Source organism: Colletotrichum chrysophilum (assembly GCF_026319265.1).
Source record: "Colletotrichum chrysophilum strain AFK26 chromosome Unknown scaffold_20, whole genome shotgun sequence".
Lineage (NCBI taxonomy): Eukaryota > Fungi > Ascomycota > Sordariomycetes > Glomerellales > Glomerellaceae > Colletotrichum > Colletotrichum chrysophilum.
The window spans coordinates 391,961-411,163 of NW_026517307.1; the positions used below are offsets into that span (position 1 = coordinate 391,961).

A 19,203-nucleotide genomic window follows, 5' to 3' on the forward strand; every position below is an offset into this window, starting at 1 on the left:
GGGATGAAGGCTGAAATATGAATCGCGGGACGAGAGAGCCGTGCGCCGCTACATCACGGCTTGCGACGCTGGGTTCAGCAGTGGGAACGAGAGAAGTCGACCGACGGCCTAAACGCTCCGATCTCGAGCGATCCTCGACGGCGACGGCGTTGGTCCGTTAGTCGATAGTGTTGGGCGCCAATGTGTTCCACCACCGTTCTGCACCGTTGTGCCCGTTGCGGCGCCGACTTGGCTGAGGAAGAGAGTGAGGATCCTCCGGTGCTTCTCACGCATAACATAACGCCTATGCTCATGTGGGGCACCCTCTTCTACGGCCATGCCTGGATCCATGCGGCCTTCACATATGAATCAAACCGAATATTCCGTTGTTTTATGCAGGCCATCCTCTGCTGGCATGCCATTATCGGGACGTTGATAGTCGAAACAAAGAAGTGGAGCAGAAAGCCAACGCGAGATGGTCAATTCTCGTCACTCTCTATGGGCTATGTGCAACATGATCGTGTGCAGCTGTCGTAGATGCCAGACCAAGCGGGAATAGTACTCCAAGCGACTCATTCCTCAGAGGCGATAATGCAAACGATGATTCCCTACCTTCCGCAACGCCTCGTCTATTTTTTGTTTTGTTGAATGACCATCTCTGCTCTGTTTTAACTGGTTCTGCGTGAGCATCTTCCTGTCTAGTTTTCCTCTTCACCTGCGACGTTGTGGATTCTGACATTCAATGTTAGAGATGCACCAATGCGATAACGAGGCAAAGAATCAACGTACCCAATGTCTGCGCTCCTTCCAGGAGACCGCGGCTCAGCGCGTGCACGGGAAGCCAATCCATTGATGTTGGCCGCCTTCGCAGCAGGGGCATCCGCGGGGGCGTCGAGCGTGGGGCCGCTGCTGGCTACAAGCGGTCCCCGATGCTTCCGCTTCTTGTTGCCACTGCGGAGTTCGCTGAGATGCTCCAGGTAGCCCTCGGGGATGGGGGTGACGTAGCAGCCGTTGAAGACACCGACTTCGAAGTTCTGCGTTGTGGGATCGCGGGGAGACAGCTCGGCGCAGGCAGCGATGAGGTCCTTGAGGTCCTGGTAGATGACCTTGTCGGCGCCGATGTGCGCTGCGATCTCGTCGGTGGTCTTTCCGTGGGCAATAAGGTCCTTCTTACTCGCCAGGTCGATGCCGTAGAGATGCTCGTGCCTGTCCAATCTGTTAGTGTGTTTTCCAACTGGCGACACCAACAATTGAGCCTTACAGAATCTCTGGGCTTGAGCTGGAGAAAATGACCTTCTTGGCACCGGCTTCACGGGCCATGAGGACAATCTCCTGACTAGTGGTTCCTCGCACCTGTGGGGATCCAAAACATCAGCATTGTCTTGAGTGGGAGACGACCGCTCGACATACAATACTGTCATCTACCAACAACACACATTTGTCCTTGAATTCTGATTCAATAGTGCTAAGCTTGCGCCGCACGCTCTTTTGGCGGACCTATTGGATGTCAGTTCTGCTTCCAACACCAGCTCAAAATGAATGACATACGCTTTGACCAGGCATAATGAAGGTTCTTATTGTCCCCTTGTCAGCCCATGCTTGATTGCTGTGTTCGTGAGTTCACGTACCTAAAGACATATCTAATTCGACCTTGTCAGCACCAACTCTATTGCGAATTCAACATGGAAAGGAGGAATATACCTGTTCTTCACAAAACCGCTGGAGAAGGGCTTGTTAAGCCTTGTTGCCAGGGCTGCAGCTGCCGTGTTTGATGTTTCTGGGATAGGAATAACAACGTCAATTTCCTTCAGGGCCTCTTCACCAAGCGTTCTCTTGATCTTGTCTGCCAGCTTGATGCCCTGGTTTTCTCTTGACTTGTGAACAGAGATACCGTCGATCTCGCTGTCTGGGCGCGCAAAGTAGCTGGTACTGAGTCAGCTTCTTGGTTTCCTTCCACAGCCCGCAGGGTGGGGCAGCAGTGCCCTGGAGGCAAACAAGCCCCAAGGATAAGCAGAAACACAATCACTTACACATATTCAAAGACATCCGGCGTATATCCCGCAGGCTCCTGAATTTGCGTCAACACAGGGGCCGACCCCTTCTTGAAGAGGACGGCCTGGCCTGGCAGGACGTTTGTGATGTCCCGGAAGCCCAGCTGGCGGAGGGCGACAGACTCGGAAGCCAGCATGTAATCGTAAGCTCCCTCCAGGGTAGCAGAGGGCCGGCGGCCCCACACCAAAGGTCTGATGCCATCGGGATCTCTGAAGCCGCAGATGCCGTAGCCGGCAATCATGACAACAGCAGCCCATGCGCCGCGGCAGCGCTTGTAAGTGCGCTCGAGCGCACTGAAGAGATCAATCTCGTTGATACGGGCCTTTCCGGTCTCGTTGAGTTCGTTGGCGAAGATGGACAGCATGAGTTCGGAGTCGGAGCTGGTGTTGACGTGGCGGTGCGCCGTCTTGTCGAGATATTCACTTTCGAGACGTAAGCATGACTGCAGCATCTTCATCAAGTGTGCGAATACTTACCGAAGCTCAGCGGCGTTGATCAGGTTGCCATTGTGCGACAAGCAAATTCCATACCTTGCTGATGTCAGCAGATGTCCCGAGGCATCCGGAGTGAGTTTTCATTGTGAAGAGGGGGATAGTCGAGACTGGGAAACAGATTGATCGGGAGGGAGTGATTTACGGAGCTGTTGGCGAGTGAGGTTAGCAAAGTTCGCAACTTCATGTAGTTTCCAATCTTACAGTTGACGTAGCTGTAGGCGCATGAAGTTAGAGATAGTTGACCTCGTTCGTATTCATGGAAACTCACAATGGCTGCGCCTCCGCTTTGCTCGAGCTTCCCGCCGTGGGGTATCTCAGGTGAGAGATTCCCATCCAACCGTGGAGATCGACGACTCTCTTGCCGTCGTTGAACACTTTGGAGGCCATTCCGTTGTCCTTGCACGAGTATATCCTTCCGCCTTCAGAACAGACGGCGATTCCTGCCGCATCCTGACCACCTATTGCGACCACTCATGTCAGTTTCGTGACCGTGGGGAAAGCCAGTCGGTTAGGAAGGAGGAGACCGACGGTGCTGCAGATAGTAAAGGGACTCGTGGAGGTCCTGAGCGGCGTCGCAAGAACCGTCTTCGTCGTCACGGTCATAATGACCCATGCAAATGCCACTGATTCCACACATTTTGTCGAGTTCGGGTGGTCGTGATAGCTTCGGCGGGGTATCCGATGGCGGGGTATTTTAGCAGCGGAACAGGGTCCACGCTGGGGGTTGCTCGCTCGAAAACGCGGGGGACGGCGATTCGGACAGGTGAATTCGAAAACGTCGAGGCCTGCGATTCACTTCGACGGTCGAGAAGGAGCTCGCGAGGGCTTGTCTGGGAAGAAAAGCTCTTGCGAGGGAACGATACAGCTCCAAGAGGGAAAGGGAAAACAAGAGAGAAGACGTCGCGACGGCCGAAAATTCCTGCGCGGCACACGGACAAGCGCACATAAAAAATAAAATGGGGCCGGTTATCGGCGCTCCCAAACGGTTGGCGATCGGAAACTTTAAGGGTCCCAGCTACCTTAACGTCCCGAACAAAGAGACGCAGCAACCTTATCGATTAGCCAGCCCGTCTTATCGGGCCCGGGTCGCTGGCTGGCGGCCGGCTACTTGCAGTTCTGAAAGACCGATGCATTCCGGACTTCGATTGCGAGGGGCGCGCAGGAAAGGGCAGGTCCATGTGATGGTTGCCACGTGGTACGGCGATGCTAGGCTGGAAAAGACTTGCGTCTGAGGGTGCAGCCACCAATGGCTGCATGAGCAGGACTTTTGGAGTTATCGGCCATGCAAAGAAGATGTATTAGTGGCCGAAAGAGCAAAGGGGCACTGTTGATGCAGGTATTGAAGATGAATGGCCCTGTGACATATGTTCTCTAAAGATAAGAGTGTCGGACCGAGCCACCATCTTGCTCAGCGGCAGGGCTAGAGTGTGGGTGAAATGCTGTCATGACCTGCCACTTGTATGCAAGTCTCAGATCAACTGGTCGAGTCATCAGATCGCAGGAAAGAGGTCGCATCGAGGCAACTAACGAGGCAAGGGGCAGTAAAGCTGACGACGGCTTAGATATCTCAGCAAGGCTGGCGACATCAGAGACATCGCCCTTGCGATGCCATCCTCCCAATAACGGGAGAGGTAACGCAAGGCCCTTATGACAGCACCTGTGTCAAAACAGGGCCATCCAAGACTTGTTGGCTTTCCTGCAAGGAGGTCTCCAAAACAGGCCTAAGTTCCGTATCATTTTATCAAGCAGCTGTATCAAAGAAGGCATCATGAGAAGACTAAGCAACCGTTTGAGCCAAAGAACCCGGATAATTCCATACAAATGATGCTCGGATATTGGGATAGAGATTTGTGCATCGTAGATCTTATGCATTCAGTGGATCCGTGAAACAGCTTAGTGGAAGCGTGTTGGACGTGATGTCTAACGTTCACGTCCCTCGTGGCTTGTCGATCACCGTCTTCCTTCATCAAAGCTCCATTTCAAGGATGCCGGATCCTATTTGGGCCCTAATCTAAGGAAAGACCCGTGGAATTAGGTGAGGGGAAGGGGGAGGGGAAACTGGATGAAAAAGGATATTCGGTGGGCGGGGGTCAGCAAACATCATTTCCCTGGGATAGAGAGAGGACAAGCTGCTTTGAGCGAGAGGCAGCGAGCGGCAGCCAGAGGGCGTTACGGCGCTGCAACACGGTTGGAGGGTGGTTCTGCTTGCTTCAACAGTCGTTGGTGTTGCTGCCATCACCTTGACACCCTGATTCCCATCATGTAGGTTGTGCTTGGCATATGAGTGACATCAAGCCAAATCACGGCATAAAGTATGTATCCAACTTAACACCCGAGAATGGAGCCAGATCGTCCCAAACAACGTCAAGCCCAGCCAGACGACAAGCTAGCCCAAGCTCTAAGCCCGGTTGTCTTGTGGCTCTAGACGACTAGAAATCTCGCAGAAGCATCAGAGAGGGGGAAGACGGGGGTCTGTTGCAGAAGGTGCATGCAACAACATGTTCCAGACGTCTTCCACTGATGGGCCCCAGGCAAAATCGATCATAATTCTCGGTAGGTTGCGGCGGATTGCAGTGTATCGTTCGGGGTCGGGCCACTCCACTGATTGTCACGTTGCGACAAGCTGCTGGTTTGGACTTTTTGTCATCGCGTCAAAATGGGAGCGAGAGCGGGAGCAGGTCCGTCTTTGCATCTCTGCCCCGTCGGTTGGCATGGTCACCGGTGAGATTTCCCAAATCATCACGAATGCCCCGTGTTCCAGAAAATTACAATCCCGGCGGGACGAAAGGAGGAGACGGCGGCGAGGCGAGGGGCGGGAAGGGGGAACAGCTCCATCCTCTGTTCCGGCTCCCCGTGTTCGGGACGAGCTTGATTGAGCTTCGAAGCATTCGACGAATCGACAGCACCTGCGGCACAGGGCTGTTGTTGAGGTTGGGTGTCGACCCTCTTCTTGGCGAACCCATTCCCACGTTGCCTCGGCCGCATATACAGTTTCTGCCTTTGCCCGTGGTCGGGGGGATTTCCCATCGGCTCGTGGCGTCCATGTCGCCGTCTGGCATTCGGAGAAAAGAAAGCGAGGCTAGTCGTCTCATATGAAGCGAGCGGCCTGTGACTTCGATTGGAGGACAGACGAGATTGACTTCACAGCTACAGTGCGACATCAGGCTCAAACTTCAATGACATTTGGGACTTGGTGAAGTCACATATTCGTTCGTTGTATCCGCACCTCCCTAGGAAGGCGATGGACGTGGTTGGTGGCTTCTCAAATGGCAGGAGCTTGGAAGCACCTTCCCCAATCCCTGCTCTGCCCTTCCCAGGCCCAGAGGCCCGGAGGAAGGTACTGACTGGCAGCACGGCACATCACAAGAACTTGGAAGCTGCTGTTGTCCACAGCAGCTCATTGCCCCTTCAGGCTAGATGGGAGAGCAGCTACCGACCTTACCGTGAGAATCCTTCGGCAGCGCTTTCCATCATGTGTGCCCGATGGAAGGCACCCGACCTGCCCACCTGCCTTGACTCAACTTTGACTTGATCCGACCTGACTTGCCGACCGACCAAGGTAACCTCGTCATGGCATGTCATCATCATCCAGTCTATCGTCGTCGCTCTAAGGCAGGTACGAAGACTGACTGCTCCTCCCGCTGCCCGCAAACCTCCCCGCCGTGTTTCATCATGGTCCCTGGGTGATCAAGTTAACACCAAGCAGCTGGGAATGCTGGGCTCTCCCGCCTTCCGCGTCGCCAACAGCAAATCAACGCCCTTGTTGGCCTGGGATGTGGTGCGAAGGAGCCACCGGGCCTGGGTCCAGTTCTACGCAGTAAGGCCTGTTTTTCTTGTCACTGTCTTGTTCCTCAGTAATGCCCGTGCCCACTGTGACGCGACTCCTCTGGCAAGTCGCTACCTTTTCAGACTTTCGTCTGTCGACGACGACGTAGGAATCCAGCTGGTGCCATTCACCGAGGCCTTCAGCGACCACCGTTTCGGCTGATGTCAGTATGTGACGTCCCGCACCGGCGATGGACTTCGGATCTTCACACATCTGCTCCTCATGACGAGCCGGACCTGATCTCGCTCCTCTTGTAGGATGAGACAAGAGGCGGATTTGCCATGGCTCAGACCCGGACGCGCTCCCCGGCACCACTTCCTACGCTACAGCATCACCGTCATCTTTCACTGCAATTCACCATCGACGGCCAGTGAAAACCTCCAGGCAAGGCTCATCAGGGCCGTTCCGCAGGCCCCGAGCCAAGGTTGCAGCAGCACAGGCAACGTCGCAACGTGAATTGCGAAAAAGAGACGGCAAGAACAAGCAGCGGGTACCAATAAAGTATGTGCTCCGCTTCAAGGTCTTGAGGACGTTTGATTTTGATTTTTTTCTCTTTTCCTCCGAGGTGACAAACTGTGGACAGGTTCATTCGAGATCTCGGGCATGTCTGAGGTCTAATCTAGGGCCTGCTGGCGGGACATGAAACGGCGGGAGCGACCATAAACGCTAACACGATTACTGCGGCGCCAGTCCCAGCCTGTAGGGTGGACTTCCACGTTTTCCCCCGGCGACGAAATGGGATTCGCAGGCCACGTTCTTTGCAATACCCGCGGATACATCACCAGGAGATTTGTTCCCATGTCCGCGCCAGCCATGCCAGCATCTCAGGTCCCGGTCGTCACTGTGAACGGGGAACACCAAGTTCGTTTCGCGGTTATCCTGCTGCTATCGCGGCTGCTACAATGGCTCTGCGACGGACGCTACGGTACTCTGTCTCTTCTGGGCCCCCGAAGGCTGGGTCGCCGACGACCGACTCCTCTTCATGTCACTCCCCACCATTCGGATGCTTCCATTCGCCTTCTCTGCCCCTGGGCCCTGGCACCAAGCATCCACCGATGCCGACGGTGCTGATGCGGCAGCTGCCCATTGAGTAGCTACCACCCCCAATGCAAGGGTAGCCAGGTACCGCCCGTACCGACTACCTCGCTGCGTACCGAATGGGAAAGATGTGCTCCGGTACCTGAACATCCAAGCAAGGCTGCCATTAGTCGGGCACACGGGCCCGGCATAAACGGCCTTAAAGGGCGTTTTCTACGGTTTCTCGTTTTCTGGCGGCTGCAGACGCACATTCAAAACCAGCGGGCACACCATCATGGATTTGTGGTCGCCTCTTCATGCTATGTTATGCCATGCCATGCTGTGAATGCACAAAGACGAGCGAGCAAACTGGCACTTTATACCGCCAGGCAGAAGTTGGTGTCGCTGGTAGTTTGTGGCGTCAGTTCCACCGTCCCACGCTCCCGACCTCCACCATCAAGGTTGGGCTCCGGCTGATTGGCCTCAGGCTTTAGGCCTCTGAAGTGGCGCCGGGTCCCCGGCTGATCGACTGGCTGGCGTGGTCAATTTCCATCATCCCCTTGCTTCTTCCCTCTTTTGCATTCGTCGTGCCAGCCGCCTCTCAATGGTGAGCACCGACTGGGAAAGTAACTGGGGGAACGTACTGTCTTGTGTCTCTAGCTCGTCGCCAGTGGCTCTGGAATACGGGGGCAGAAAGCTAGCTACTCTCTTCCAGCTCTAGTGTAGCTCAGGTTCTCGACGCAATACTTGGTTGGAAACTGCAACTGCAACTGCAACAGCTCAAGTTCAACTCTGGTTCTTGAGCTCCTGAGCCCTGAGCGCGGCTTGGTCGCGTCAACGCCGCGTGCTTCCAAGATGAAGCAGTACGTACCAATGGAACAAGCAAAAGACACGACATGAACGAATGGTTGATTGCCTGAAGTCACATCAGGATGGAGAACGCGCCGACCCTACCCAGCACCAAACGGACGGACATGAGCTGCATCCACTTTCCACCTTCCCCGAGTGTTCGACCCCCTTTTCCCAATCTTTCTGGCCTTCGTTGATGTGATTGCGATGCTGCGAACATCAATCACCAGAAACACTCACTTGGCTCAGTCCCATGGCTTGATATGACAATTTGGGGGATGGAAACGTCGGGAGGGGAGGTGCACATTGACACTGGCCGACTTTTCGATCCACGACCGTGCTGGAATTCGGACGGGACCCCTCTGATCATTCCCGCCGTCAGCGACTCCCCGGCCCAGCGCATTGGTGATGAGCAGCAAGTTCACTGCACCAGGCCAGGTCCCCCTTTTCTCCTGGCCTTCGTATTGTGTGAGGTGGAAACGGGGCTTTATGCGCTGAACAGCGGCCAACCTGACACTGACAGCCTTTCTGCAGGACTCAGGGCTGCCTCTGGCTGGTTTCTGCTCGCAGAGCCGGCCTGCTCACAGACGGCATGGAAACTGCGTCGTCTCGTCTCCCACGGTAAGGCTGGATGGCCTTCGTGCCTGCTACATCCCAGTGGCCCGTCACTTTGTGCTCGGCAGCATTGTTCTCCTCCTGGTCCCCTGCCTCGGACGTTGCTAAGTTCTCAAGGGTCTCCTCACATACCCGTCAATCAAAAGGGACGGACAGACGGCGTACGTATGCCAGCCCCAGACGCAACATCATCAGTATTGACAGGGCATGTCACGACGAGGCATAATCGTAAGCAGCGATCCGTACGGAGTACCTACGCACAAAATACCAGCCGTTTCCTGGAGCGCATCATTCACCAGGCGACAACCCCCGTCCCGGCTGGTCTCCAGCAAAGCTCCTCGAATAGGGCTGCAGGATTCCCTGGACGGGGTCCCTCTCCAGAGGGTACTCCGTCATGCCCTGTGCGAACCGTCAGGAACGGTGTCGGGTGTCTGCAAGGCAGTATTTGTGGCGAGGTACGCGGTAAACAGCGGTGCGGATAAGGGCCAGATGAATACATTGGTTCAGCTTGCACTTTCCCTGTCGGCTGTTGTGTTGGCATATCACGGCCGGCCAAACACAAGTCAACACAAGAGACAACACAGCACGCATTGCTGCGCACATTTTCTTGCACGCACCTCGCCCAAATATACACCAATCCCAGCTTGCGAATTAATCCCAGCACGCCGGTCAGAAGCCTCGTCCAACGGCGTCAACAGCTCGTGCCCCCCCGGTCCCTAGTCGCGTCGTGACCCGCGGTCCGTTCGTTCCCCTCGCCTGGGCTGACGGACCGAGTCTTTTGGCGGTGCATCATGTCATTCCTTCCTCTAGTGTTGATGCAGTTCTGTTTTGATGTTGTTGATGATGCTGACAGAAAGACCGGTTGCCACCGCCTGCTGCGCTGTGCCTGCGCATCCGCAGCGCACTGCCTGGCGCGGTCTTTAATTTTTGCTGATGTTGCCGATGAAGCTACTGGTGCTGCGCGTTGCAATCTGCAACGCGTTATCCCATGTCGATGGCAACGCAGTATCCGTACAGCACATTGCATGGTGCCTTGAACAGGTACATGATCTCTGGGCGAGTGACTGATGGGGACGCAGACCAAGCTCTTTCGGGCAGTCGAGGCAGCGTTTCTGGGCCATCACTGCCGACCGCCCCGGACGTCGATACTCAGTCGGGTTGTGCCAGTTCATCAAGCAGCGACGCCGCCCCATCAAGTCACGTCTCATCAAATTGGATTGGACTGGACTTGGGGAGAGGAGCTGCAAATGCATGAGCACCCTCGTCGTCCCGTCCAACCGTCCGTCAATCAAGAGGAACAGAGAGGTGCGGGAGTGGGCACGATGAGTGTCGCTATGTCGGAGACGAAGGAACAGACACAACAGACAGCTCGCTGACGGCGGGAAACCAGCAGGATTATAATTCAATAAAGCCAATCTATGCCTCAGCGATCCCCAAACTTTGAACTTGTTCCTGTTGAAATTTGCATTAGCAAAACCGAACGAGCTGCACTACGCGTAGTACGCCATTGCACACCACATCGAACTCACACTACACACGGCGGGCGGGAAGACAGACGCCTGAACCAACGTCCGAACATACCTGGGTAATCTTACCAAGGTCGGCCCTGCATCCCACCATAATCGTTTTTATCTTATTTTTATTTCTTGTTCTGTCTGCGACGCTGTGCAAGACTTACACACGGAAAAAAGGTACTTACAGACTCTCACAGTGAGCGCTTGTACCTCGCAGCACCGGCAAGGGAAAAAGGTACCTCTCTCTGGAACACGCGCGCGCACATACACACACCTTCTCAGTCTCTCACTCTCTCGCAGTCACTTCACTTTCCAGACATCCTGACCCTTGTCTCGCAGGCTTGCCAGGTCCCAGACTCCTAGACCAGACACCCAGACCACGCCCCCCTCCCCTGGACAAGACTTGCCCACCATCCACCCACCCCCAGCGCAAATTGGCCCTCGCCCGCCAAAGTAAAAGGGCAGAGACGGACAGGAGAGAAGGAGGGCAGGAAGAGAAAAAAAAAAAAAGCACGACTGCCCGCCCCCCCGGGATCATTAGCGAAATTGGGCCCCTATCGACGACAGCTCCGTCCCTTCCCCTACGCTTCCTCTCTGGTTTTCTCACCCCCCCCGATTCATTCATTCATGCTAAGAACGGGCCCCGGTCACCTTCGAGTCGTCGATGGCATAGTGGCCGGCTCCTCGCTCCATTTTATCAACCGTTCAGTCAATCAATCGACCTGTCTTTCTCTCATTGCCCTCCCTCGCCCTCGCTTCAGGCCCTCGTCCTTCGCCCATCCCGACGCGGCCCATGGTGAATCACTCTCGCTGGATCGTAAGTGGGTTTCCATCTCTCGCTGTCCTTCGTCTCTCTCACTCCCGGCCTCTCTTCTCTCTGGCTCGCCGCTCTCCAAGCACACACCCGTACCCATCGCCGCCCATCCCCATCCCAGTCCTCTCTGCTGGTCTGCCTCTCACTTGCTCTCACGGCCTCCTTCGCCCGCCCTCTCCCTTCTCGCTTCGCTCCTCCCCTCTCGCACACTCTCTTTCCTTGAACCTGCCCCTCCTGGTCTACCCTCAATTTTTTTTTTATTAACGCTCTTTTGCGACACAGCTGCTCCCCGCCAAAAGACGGATACCTTAGTGCAAGCATCACCCGTCGCCTAACGCTCTGGTCGGACTGCGTCTCCATAACCAGGTACATGCACCAGCACCTGCACCGGCAGTGTATGCACCCAAGCACATCGCACATACAACATCTCGCTCCTGCCTTCATGCTCAATCTCAATTTCAATCTCGACATCAAGCATACGGATACCGCGCTCCCCAAGGACAACCAACAGTGCAAGGAAACGACGTCGACCTTGTCCCCGTCGCCAATCCCTCCTCTCCTAGGGTCGCTTCCTCATCATCGCAATCTCGACCCACGCCTCCAAGAATATCGTACCCTCTGAACATCCACGCCTGAGGATCCATCCCCGATCGACTGGTTCTAGCTCCATTCCCACCCCTGGACCCTTACCTGGCCCTTTTAATAATATCGACCACCTCCTGACTTTGCTCGTCCCTCTCGAGTCTCCTCTCCTTCATCTGGTTTCGCTCTCTTGGTTTATCCCAGTCACTTCTTTTCGCGCCTTTTCTATATCCAACTTCTACGGTTCCAACCATCACCCACAAACAACACTCGCATACCATTTCCTTACTTTACAACATCTACAACAATCCACCTCCACCACCAACAACTCTACATACAACAACATACCATACAACATCGACTCGAAAATCAGACCGGTCTGAATGCTACAGAACTCGCATCTTGCTCTTGCACAGAGCTCCTCCTAAGCAGGCACAGCATTGGTACGGTCTAGGGCAAGACGCCTACGAAGCGGCCTTGACCAGCTGACTCGCCTCAGAAACACCGTCATCACGAGGATCTTGACTGGACTCAACGATCATATCCCCCCACGCACACAGACAAAATGACGGTCGCACACGATTTGACCCATCGAGGGTCGTCATCTCATTCTGCCAACAACATGGCTCTCGAAGATCGATTTGAGGTTCTCAAGGAGATTGGCGATGGTAGTTTTGGCAGCGTCGTTCTCGCCAGAGTCCGTAGCGCAGGTGCTAGCGTGGCTCGTCGCGGTACGGTGGTAAGTACCTGCAGATGGATCTTCGTTCTTGCAGCACACATGGTAACGATTGCATTTCTAGGTCGCCATCAAAACCATGAAGAAGACCTTCGAGTCTTTCACCCCATGCTTAGAGCTTCGTGAGGTCGTCTTCTTGAAGACCCTTCCTCACCACGCTCACCTTGTTCCCGCACTTGACATTTTCCTCGACCCTTACAGCAAGAAGCTGCACATTGCCATGGAGTACATGGAGGGTAACCTGTACCAATTGATGAAGGCTCGCGACCACAAGTGTCTCGACAACGCCAGTGTCAAGAGCATTCTTTTCCAGATTATGCAGGGTCTTGAGCACATCCACGCCCACCACTTTTTCCATCGCGACATCAAGCCCGAGAACATTCTGGTGTCCACTTCTTCTCACCAAGACACCGTCGGTTCCTTCCGCAGGTATTCCGCCCTCGTCACGCCTCCCTCCACTCCCCCGAACTACACCGTCAAGATTGCCGACTTTGGTCTTGCCCGCGAAACCCACTCCAAGCTGCCCTACACGACGTACGTTTCGACGAGATGGTACCGTGCCCCCGAAGTGCTCCTGCGTGCCGGCGAGTACTCGGCACCCGTCGACATTTGGGCAGTCGGCGCCATGGCCGTTGAGATCGCCACATTGAAGCCTCTCTTCCCTGGTGGTAACGAAGTCGATCAGGTTTGGAGAGTGTGTGAAATTATGGGTAGCCCCGGAAACTGGTACAACAAGCAGGGAGCTCGTGTCGGCGGCGGTGAGTGGAGAGAAGGTACCAGACTGGCCGGCAAGTTGGGTTTCTCATTCCCTAAGATGGCACCCCACGCCATGGACACGATCTTGCAGGCGCCGCAGTGGCCTGCTTCCCTGAGCCATTTCGTTACGTGGTGCTTGATGTGGGATCCCAAGACGCGCCCGACATCAACACAGGCCATTGCCCACGAGTACTTCGTTGACGCCGTTGACCCTCTGCGGCCCAAGTCATCCGCCTCGAGAATCCTCGGTCGCAAGCAATCCGACATCAGCCGCGGCAAGGACTCGAACTCGTCGACTCCCACGGCTTCTAAGCCGTCGTGGTTCAGAAAGTCGCTCATCGGTCGCTCAGAGAGTGCAGAAGTTGCCGTCGCTCAAACGGTTTCCAAGGACTCAACCCCGAGACCCTCCCCCGTACCCTCGCAGACAACCAACGAAGTTCCCGTTGCCAAGACCCGCCCTGCTCAGTCCAAGCGCACGACCTGGACAAATGGCCCGTCGAACGTTGCCCCCATGCCGATACTGCCCACGATCCGCCCGATCTCCCCTCTCTCCGATGCCGTTACTGCCCAGGCCAGCAACGGATACAACGACTCGTACGCCAACGGCAACCAACGCCACCTCCAGGCTGAGGAGAAGAAGAAGATTGGCAGGCAGTTGTCGGTTGCGTCCAGCACTAACCATTACGCCGAAATCCACCGTCAGCAAGCTGAGCGCGCCCTGAACGGCAACGGCGGTCTCGCCTCACCCCCCAACGGCCATAAGGAGAGCTTCTTCTCCCACCTCAGGAAACGTGCCCGCCGCTTTTCTGGTCGTCACCAGGCCCCCATGTCTCCGAACTCCGATGATGTCGAGGCTCAAGCCGGCTGTGGTCCCTGGAACAGCAACAGGTCATCCATGGTGATTGACAACACGCCCACTCCCCCGCCGAAGCCCGCCGAAATCTACGAGCCGCTCGACAAGGCTTTGAGAGAGGTTCAGCAAAACCGCGACCACGCGCCCGTTCCCCCTGCACACCTGATCACTCCCAACAGCACCCTGAAGAGGCACCACTCACTGCCGCAGCACCAGCCGCGCTCTGTGGACAACCTCATGGGTGCTGCTCGTGGAACCGGCCCCATCTCCAGTCGCACGCGCAGGTCACAGGCGGTTCAAGGCGTCCAGCACTACGACGCGCCCGATGAGGAGGACGAGTTGCTGGACGAGGTTCTGAACTCAACACACCGAGCCATGAAGCGCCTCGAGAAGGACGGAAAGCCACACATGGCCAACAACCTCGCGATGGCAAACCCGTACCCCACTCCGTCACCTTCAGCCAACGGCAACGGCGTTCTCTTCGGTGAGAACCACGAGGCAGTCACCCCCAAACCACTGGACCTGAAGAAGTCACACGGCGCTGAGAGCCAGTACAAGTGGCCCACGCCTCCGTATGAGGAAAGCGAATGGGCTGCTTCGGCATCGGCAAGCATCTGGGCTGCCAGCAACCGATTTTAGGTGACAACTGGCAGGCTTTCTGAGAGGGCCGCGGGGATTTCATCTCAAAAGTTTCTTGTGTATTCACATGCATGGGCCTGGTGTTTGGCGTTGGCCGGCGTATCAGTCTCGTCATCAGACGAAGACGATGTTCACACCGGATTTCGATTTTCTTTCACCCAAATGTTTGGGAGCAGGGTGGCATTTCGATTATTCTACGATATCTTCGATACCACAAGGCGGCATTGCGTTCGCTATCGCGCACATCACAATTTCCTTCTGCTGTTTATCAACTCATCTGTTTCGAAATACCCGATACTATAGACTGGCGGGGCAGCCGATGGCGCTCTCGACCAAAGACAACATTTCTTTTGTTTTCAAGGGCTCACGCGGGCAAGGAGTGGCAGTCTCCCAATCTGGTACAACAAAGAGAATACGGTCCAAGGGATTAGGAGGGAAAACATGTGGTTAGGGAATACAACAATGGTCACACATCTTTCTCTGTTTTAAGGGAAGCAAACAAAGGCACGATATTTTCTAGATTCTCTGCGGGCTGGACACGTCAGAAGATTCGGGGAAAGGAAAGCCATGTGGCCAAAGATTGCCCTGACGGATATTTCTCACATACGCGGACCGCAAGGGGCATACCCCACGCAAATGGTATACACTAGGGTATCTGTCTATAGCTACTTACGGCGGTATTGAGTCCAGCAGCGGTTCGCTGCTTGGAAAACGCTCTTTATTATTTGGTTTCGCGGATGAGGCGGGGGAAAACAAAAAGAACCTAGTCAGAAGGACAGGACTGTATGTAGGCGGACGATTTTCAAAGTCTCGCAAACTTATTTACATAATAGGTGGCATCCAAGAGATTATCCACTGTCATGACCCCCATATACCGTTTCCTCTCTTTTGCAATCATGATGTGAAGCTTAATCACAATACTGGGATGGCCGCTGAGAGATTGTCAGCGCCGACCACCGGGTGCCTGCATGAAGCTGAGGGCATGGTTCAGACGAAATTAGACGCTGGATTTAGAGTGCTGCGTGGTCCTTGCATGTGGGAGCGCGCGCGGGATGCAGGAGGATTTGTGTAGCTGTAGGTAGCTGTGTTGTAACGTGGCGAAGGAAACGAACGGGGCGGGAGGATCGGGCGGGCGGGCCAGGTTTGCTGCGGCCGGTTTTGGGGGCCGGAGGATGGAGACTTCGGGCGACGGGCGGGCGTGGCTGTGTTGGTTCAGATGGCCCCACGAACAGGATTGAGAATGAGAGAAGAAACGGGAGGTTTCTTCTGCGTTGGGATGACGGAAAACGATCATTGTGGAGTTTTTGAAAAGGGTGATTGGGTCTTTGGTATGATGTAGTCGTTGATGCTGAAGGTGAGGCGGACACGGAGGAAGGGGGGGTGGGATCGGTGGGAAGTCCTTGTGGCTGAGAGGGGTCTCAGCCTCCTTCCGCGGGTGGTTCCGAGATGTCTCTTGCTTTTTGGCGGGAATGTCTCTCGGAAAGAATAGGGTTGTGTTTTCGGGAGAAGAGGAGTTTGCTTTTGATTGAACGTTTGAACCGGGTGGGTTTGTTGTGTCGATTTGTCGAGCAGCTTGAGACTTGGTGTATGTGAGGTGGGCTGCGAGACGGCGGTTTAGTTCTTATTCTGGAGGAGGATGATGATGTAGTTGGTTGTGGTCAAACCGAAGATGCTTTCTTCTGGCGGGTGATGGAAAAGGAAGCGTGAGATGTCGTGAGGCTGTCTTGGATTTCGCGTCAACTGTGTTGTGTTGGAGGACTTGATTAGTTCGGCTCGGATCGAGACTGTCTTTGGTCACGACTTTGCGTTTAAATACCGAGGATTCGCTTGCTTTCATGCTTCTTTTCTTTTCTTTTCTTTTCTTGACGGGTGGCTTGTTTGATCTTCTCTCCTTGTGTCCAGGCTGTGAGAACGCTCGGGCAAGCCACTTGACAGTTCAGGGAGGACCATAACGACAAGATGATTGAGCATTTCGGGGTTCAGATGGGTTGGATTTGGTTCCATTTAGCCATCTTGACATGTAACGGGTCTGGATGAATGTACATCACAGATACACCGGCCAGGTACATGCGAGCAGCTTTTTTGCAACACCCACTTCTTGTGTGTGCGTGAAAGGATATGTCGCGATTTCCAGCCGACATACGGATAACTGCCTCGAGATTGAGGTTGCACTACGAACGGCTAGTAGCACATGATTCGTCCCGGCCTGCAATTTCAACCCCTCGGGACCTTGCAGCTAGGCGGGAAGACGAGAACGAGCTTGTTGTATGTGAGGCCCAGACTACGCTTTGCTGGGTCATCGCTGGGCCTCGAATTTTCAACTCAAGAGATGCTAGGAGGAGTAATCGGCTTTCTACAGTTCTTCAGTAGGTCCCTTGAGGTGCATGCTGTTCAACCTTTACTGTGTTCATGTTTACTTTCAGGGCAAGTGAAGCAAATACATCGAAGACAGCGAGGCATAGACAGTATGTTTACATTAAGGAAGAACGGGGTTTTACCGACGAAATGAATGTAAGTATGGCTCAGAGAGAAAACAACCATAGCAAATACACGATCGTAGTGGCTAAGACGACAAGTAGAGAGCGGATTAGATTGACGAAACTGAGACTCAGGGGGGCGACGAGAAGTATGGCAACGTGTAAGTGTCAGATGCCATGAACGTTGAGAACTGGGACAGGCAAGCAGGGCCATGGTCACTAAGTCTATGCAGATCTACCTTCAGTGATACTTCAGTCTCATGGGTCTCACGGAAGTTTGCTGAACAACAATACCGGCGTCTGTTCTGCCCGGGGTTGCTAGTCAGTGCCCTCTAGGCAGACAAGCCAGCTGCAGTCAGTAGGACCTAGACACTAGACATCCAGACATCCAACGGATCAGTCACTTCATTGACACTATTCGCCGGAAGTCTATTCAACCTTAGCCAGTTTAGCACTTCTACCGGGCAAAGTCCCACTTGGTCTTTTACTGCAGGATTAAAGCTAGCGAGACCCATCTGAGCCCTGGATGTGGGTTGTCCACTTCCATGCCCTGAGTCGGGAAGTCCATACCCCACATTACGGAGCAGCCTCAACATCGAAAAGCGACTGTAGTTTAACGGTTAGAATAGCTCGTTGTGGCCTCTCAACTGGTTCCGAGCAGATGGAAGTTCGATTCCTCCTAGTCGCAAATTCTTTTTTGGTTTTCTATTCGGGCAGTGTTATTTGGCTGTCCGGGCAGTGTTCACACACACGTAAATCCGTAGCCTATTTCTAAGGCGACTATTTTTTTATTCTCGCTTTTATCGTTATTATTATCTATTACAATCGTCTATTATTATTATCGTCGTCGTTATTATTGTCGTCGTCGTCGTTATCCCTATCACGACTTCTATCGTTCTCTCTATAATCACGAATTACAGGGGACACTTCCCAGATAGCTAGCTAACTGACACTGCCCGAATAGCAAAACTCTTCTTTTTTTGGGTTGATAGCCGTTGACTGGTGGATACTTGTTACGATAGGGCTTTGATGATTGGCCGTTCTGGGCAAGTTCGCTTGGACAACCAGATGAAGATCAATGGCAACTGCTCCTTCTGCCACGTTAGCCGCTTGCGTAGACAGACGATTGAAATTTGCGATGTTGGTGGTGACGGGTGAGTCCTTGGCAAGACGAGTCTTTCTGCTCCACCGGTGTTACGTGACTGAACCACTCGATGGAGCTGCCCGGTGGGTGAGCGATTGCTTGCTAAGGCGTCGGCCCCGTGTCTTTCGGCATTGAAGCCCGAGCTTCGAAGCAGCTCCACCGTATAGGCTCCTCTTCCTTCGTGCGTCTGTACGAGGACGCAATCGGCGCACTGTCGAGGGAGCGACAGCTGTCAGTGTACTCCAGCGTGTCTTGGCATGGGAATACGAGACTGTTGCTCGTCATGGGCTACGCGTTCTGCGATATTTAAAGACGGACGAGATGCTGGAAAACTCCTGCGCCCGGGCATTTTGAGGTGATGAGTGACGACGATAGGTACTTTGGCCCTTTTGCAAGCGAGACATGCCAAGAATGCGCCTAGGGAGATTTCCCGGCCGCCGGGCGAGTCGAGCGTAGGTTGTTTGCCGGCCGAAGGTGCCTTCTTGTTGTAGTCGGCGGCATCACGTGATGATGCATGTTCCCCTCCCCTCCTGTCCAGCCCAGTCAGGTTGCAGCGCTGCATCTCACATCTCACTCACCTGCAGTGAAGAGCATCATCGGCCAATTGGTGGTGGCTTACCTCAGCCATTTATCGGCACGGTACTTTGTCCAAGTGACCTTCCCCAACCTTCCCTGCTCGCCCTGCGCCTCATCAGCGCAGCGCCAGTACGGATACAGCAAGTAGCCTCTACCTCAGGCGCACCAGCTCCAGCCTTCAAACACTCACAGCCCAGCCAGCAGGAAGGAAGCACTCGCCCTTCAGCCTAGGTAGGAACTCAACCCAACTCTTAACAGGCGGCGTGAGGTAAGGTACACT

The 19,203-nt window shown here is 54.5% G+C and overlaps 2 protein-coding genes and 1 non-coding gene across 3 annotated transcripts; 2 read left to right on the forward strand and 1 right to left on the reverse strand.

Moving 5' to 3' along the window:
* Positions 1-677: 677 nt before the first annotated feature.
* COL26b_003622 (uncharacterized protein) lies at positions 678-3,162 on the reverse strand (the record flags this gene model as incomplete). Its single annotated transcript, XM_053176516.1, has 10 exons — positions 678-711; positions 769-1,185; positions 1,241-1,332; positions 1,390-1,476; positions 1,528-1,552; positions 1,608-1,619; positions 1,681-1,902; positions 2,010-2,453; positions 2,794-2,983; positions 3,054-3,162. The coding sequence occupies 10 exons, from the start codon at positions 3,160-3,162 to the stop codon at positions 678-680; spliced, it is 1,632 nt and encodes a 543-aa protein (XP_053039603.1).
* A 9,202-nt stretch (positions 3,163-12,364) lies between these two features.
* COL26b_003623 (uncharacterized protein) lies at positions 12,365-14,726 on the forward strand (the record flags this gene model as incomplete). The annotated part of the gene is made up of 2 exons (XM_053176517.1): positions 12,365-12,481; positions 12,543-14,726. The coding sequence occupies 2 exons, from the start codon at positions 12,365-12,367 to the stop codon at positions 14,724-14,726; spliced, it is 2,301 nt and encodes a 766-aa protein (XP_053039604.1).
* A 3,079-nt stretch (positions 14,727-17,805) lies between these two features.
* Positions 17,806-17,891, forward strand: COL26b_003624. Its single transcript has one exon. It is a non-coding gene; the product is annotated as a tRNA-His (tRNA).
* Positions 17,892-19,203: the final 1,312 nt, after the last annotated feature.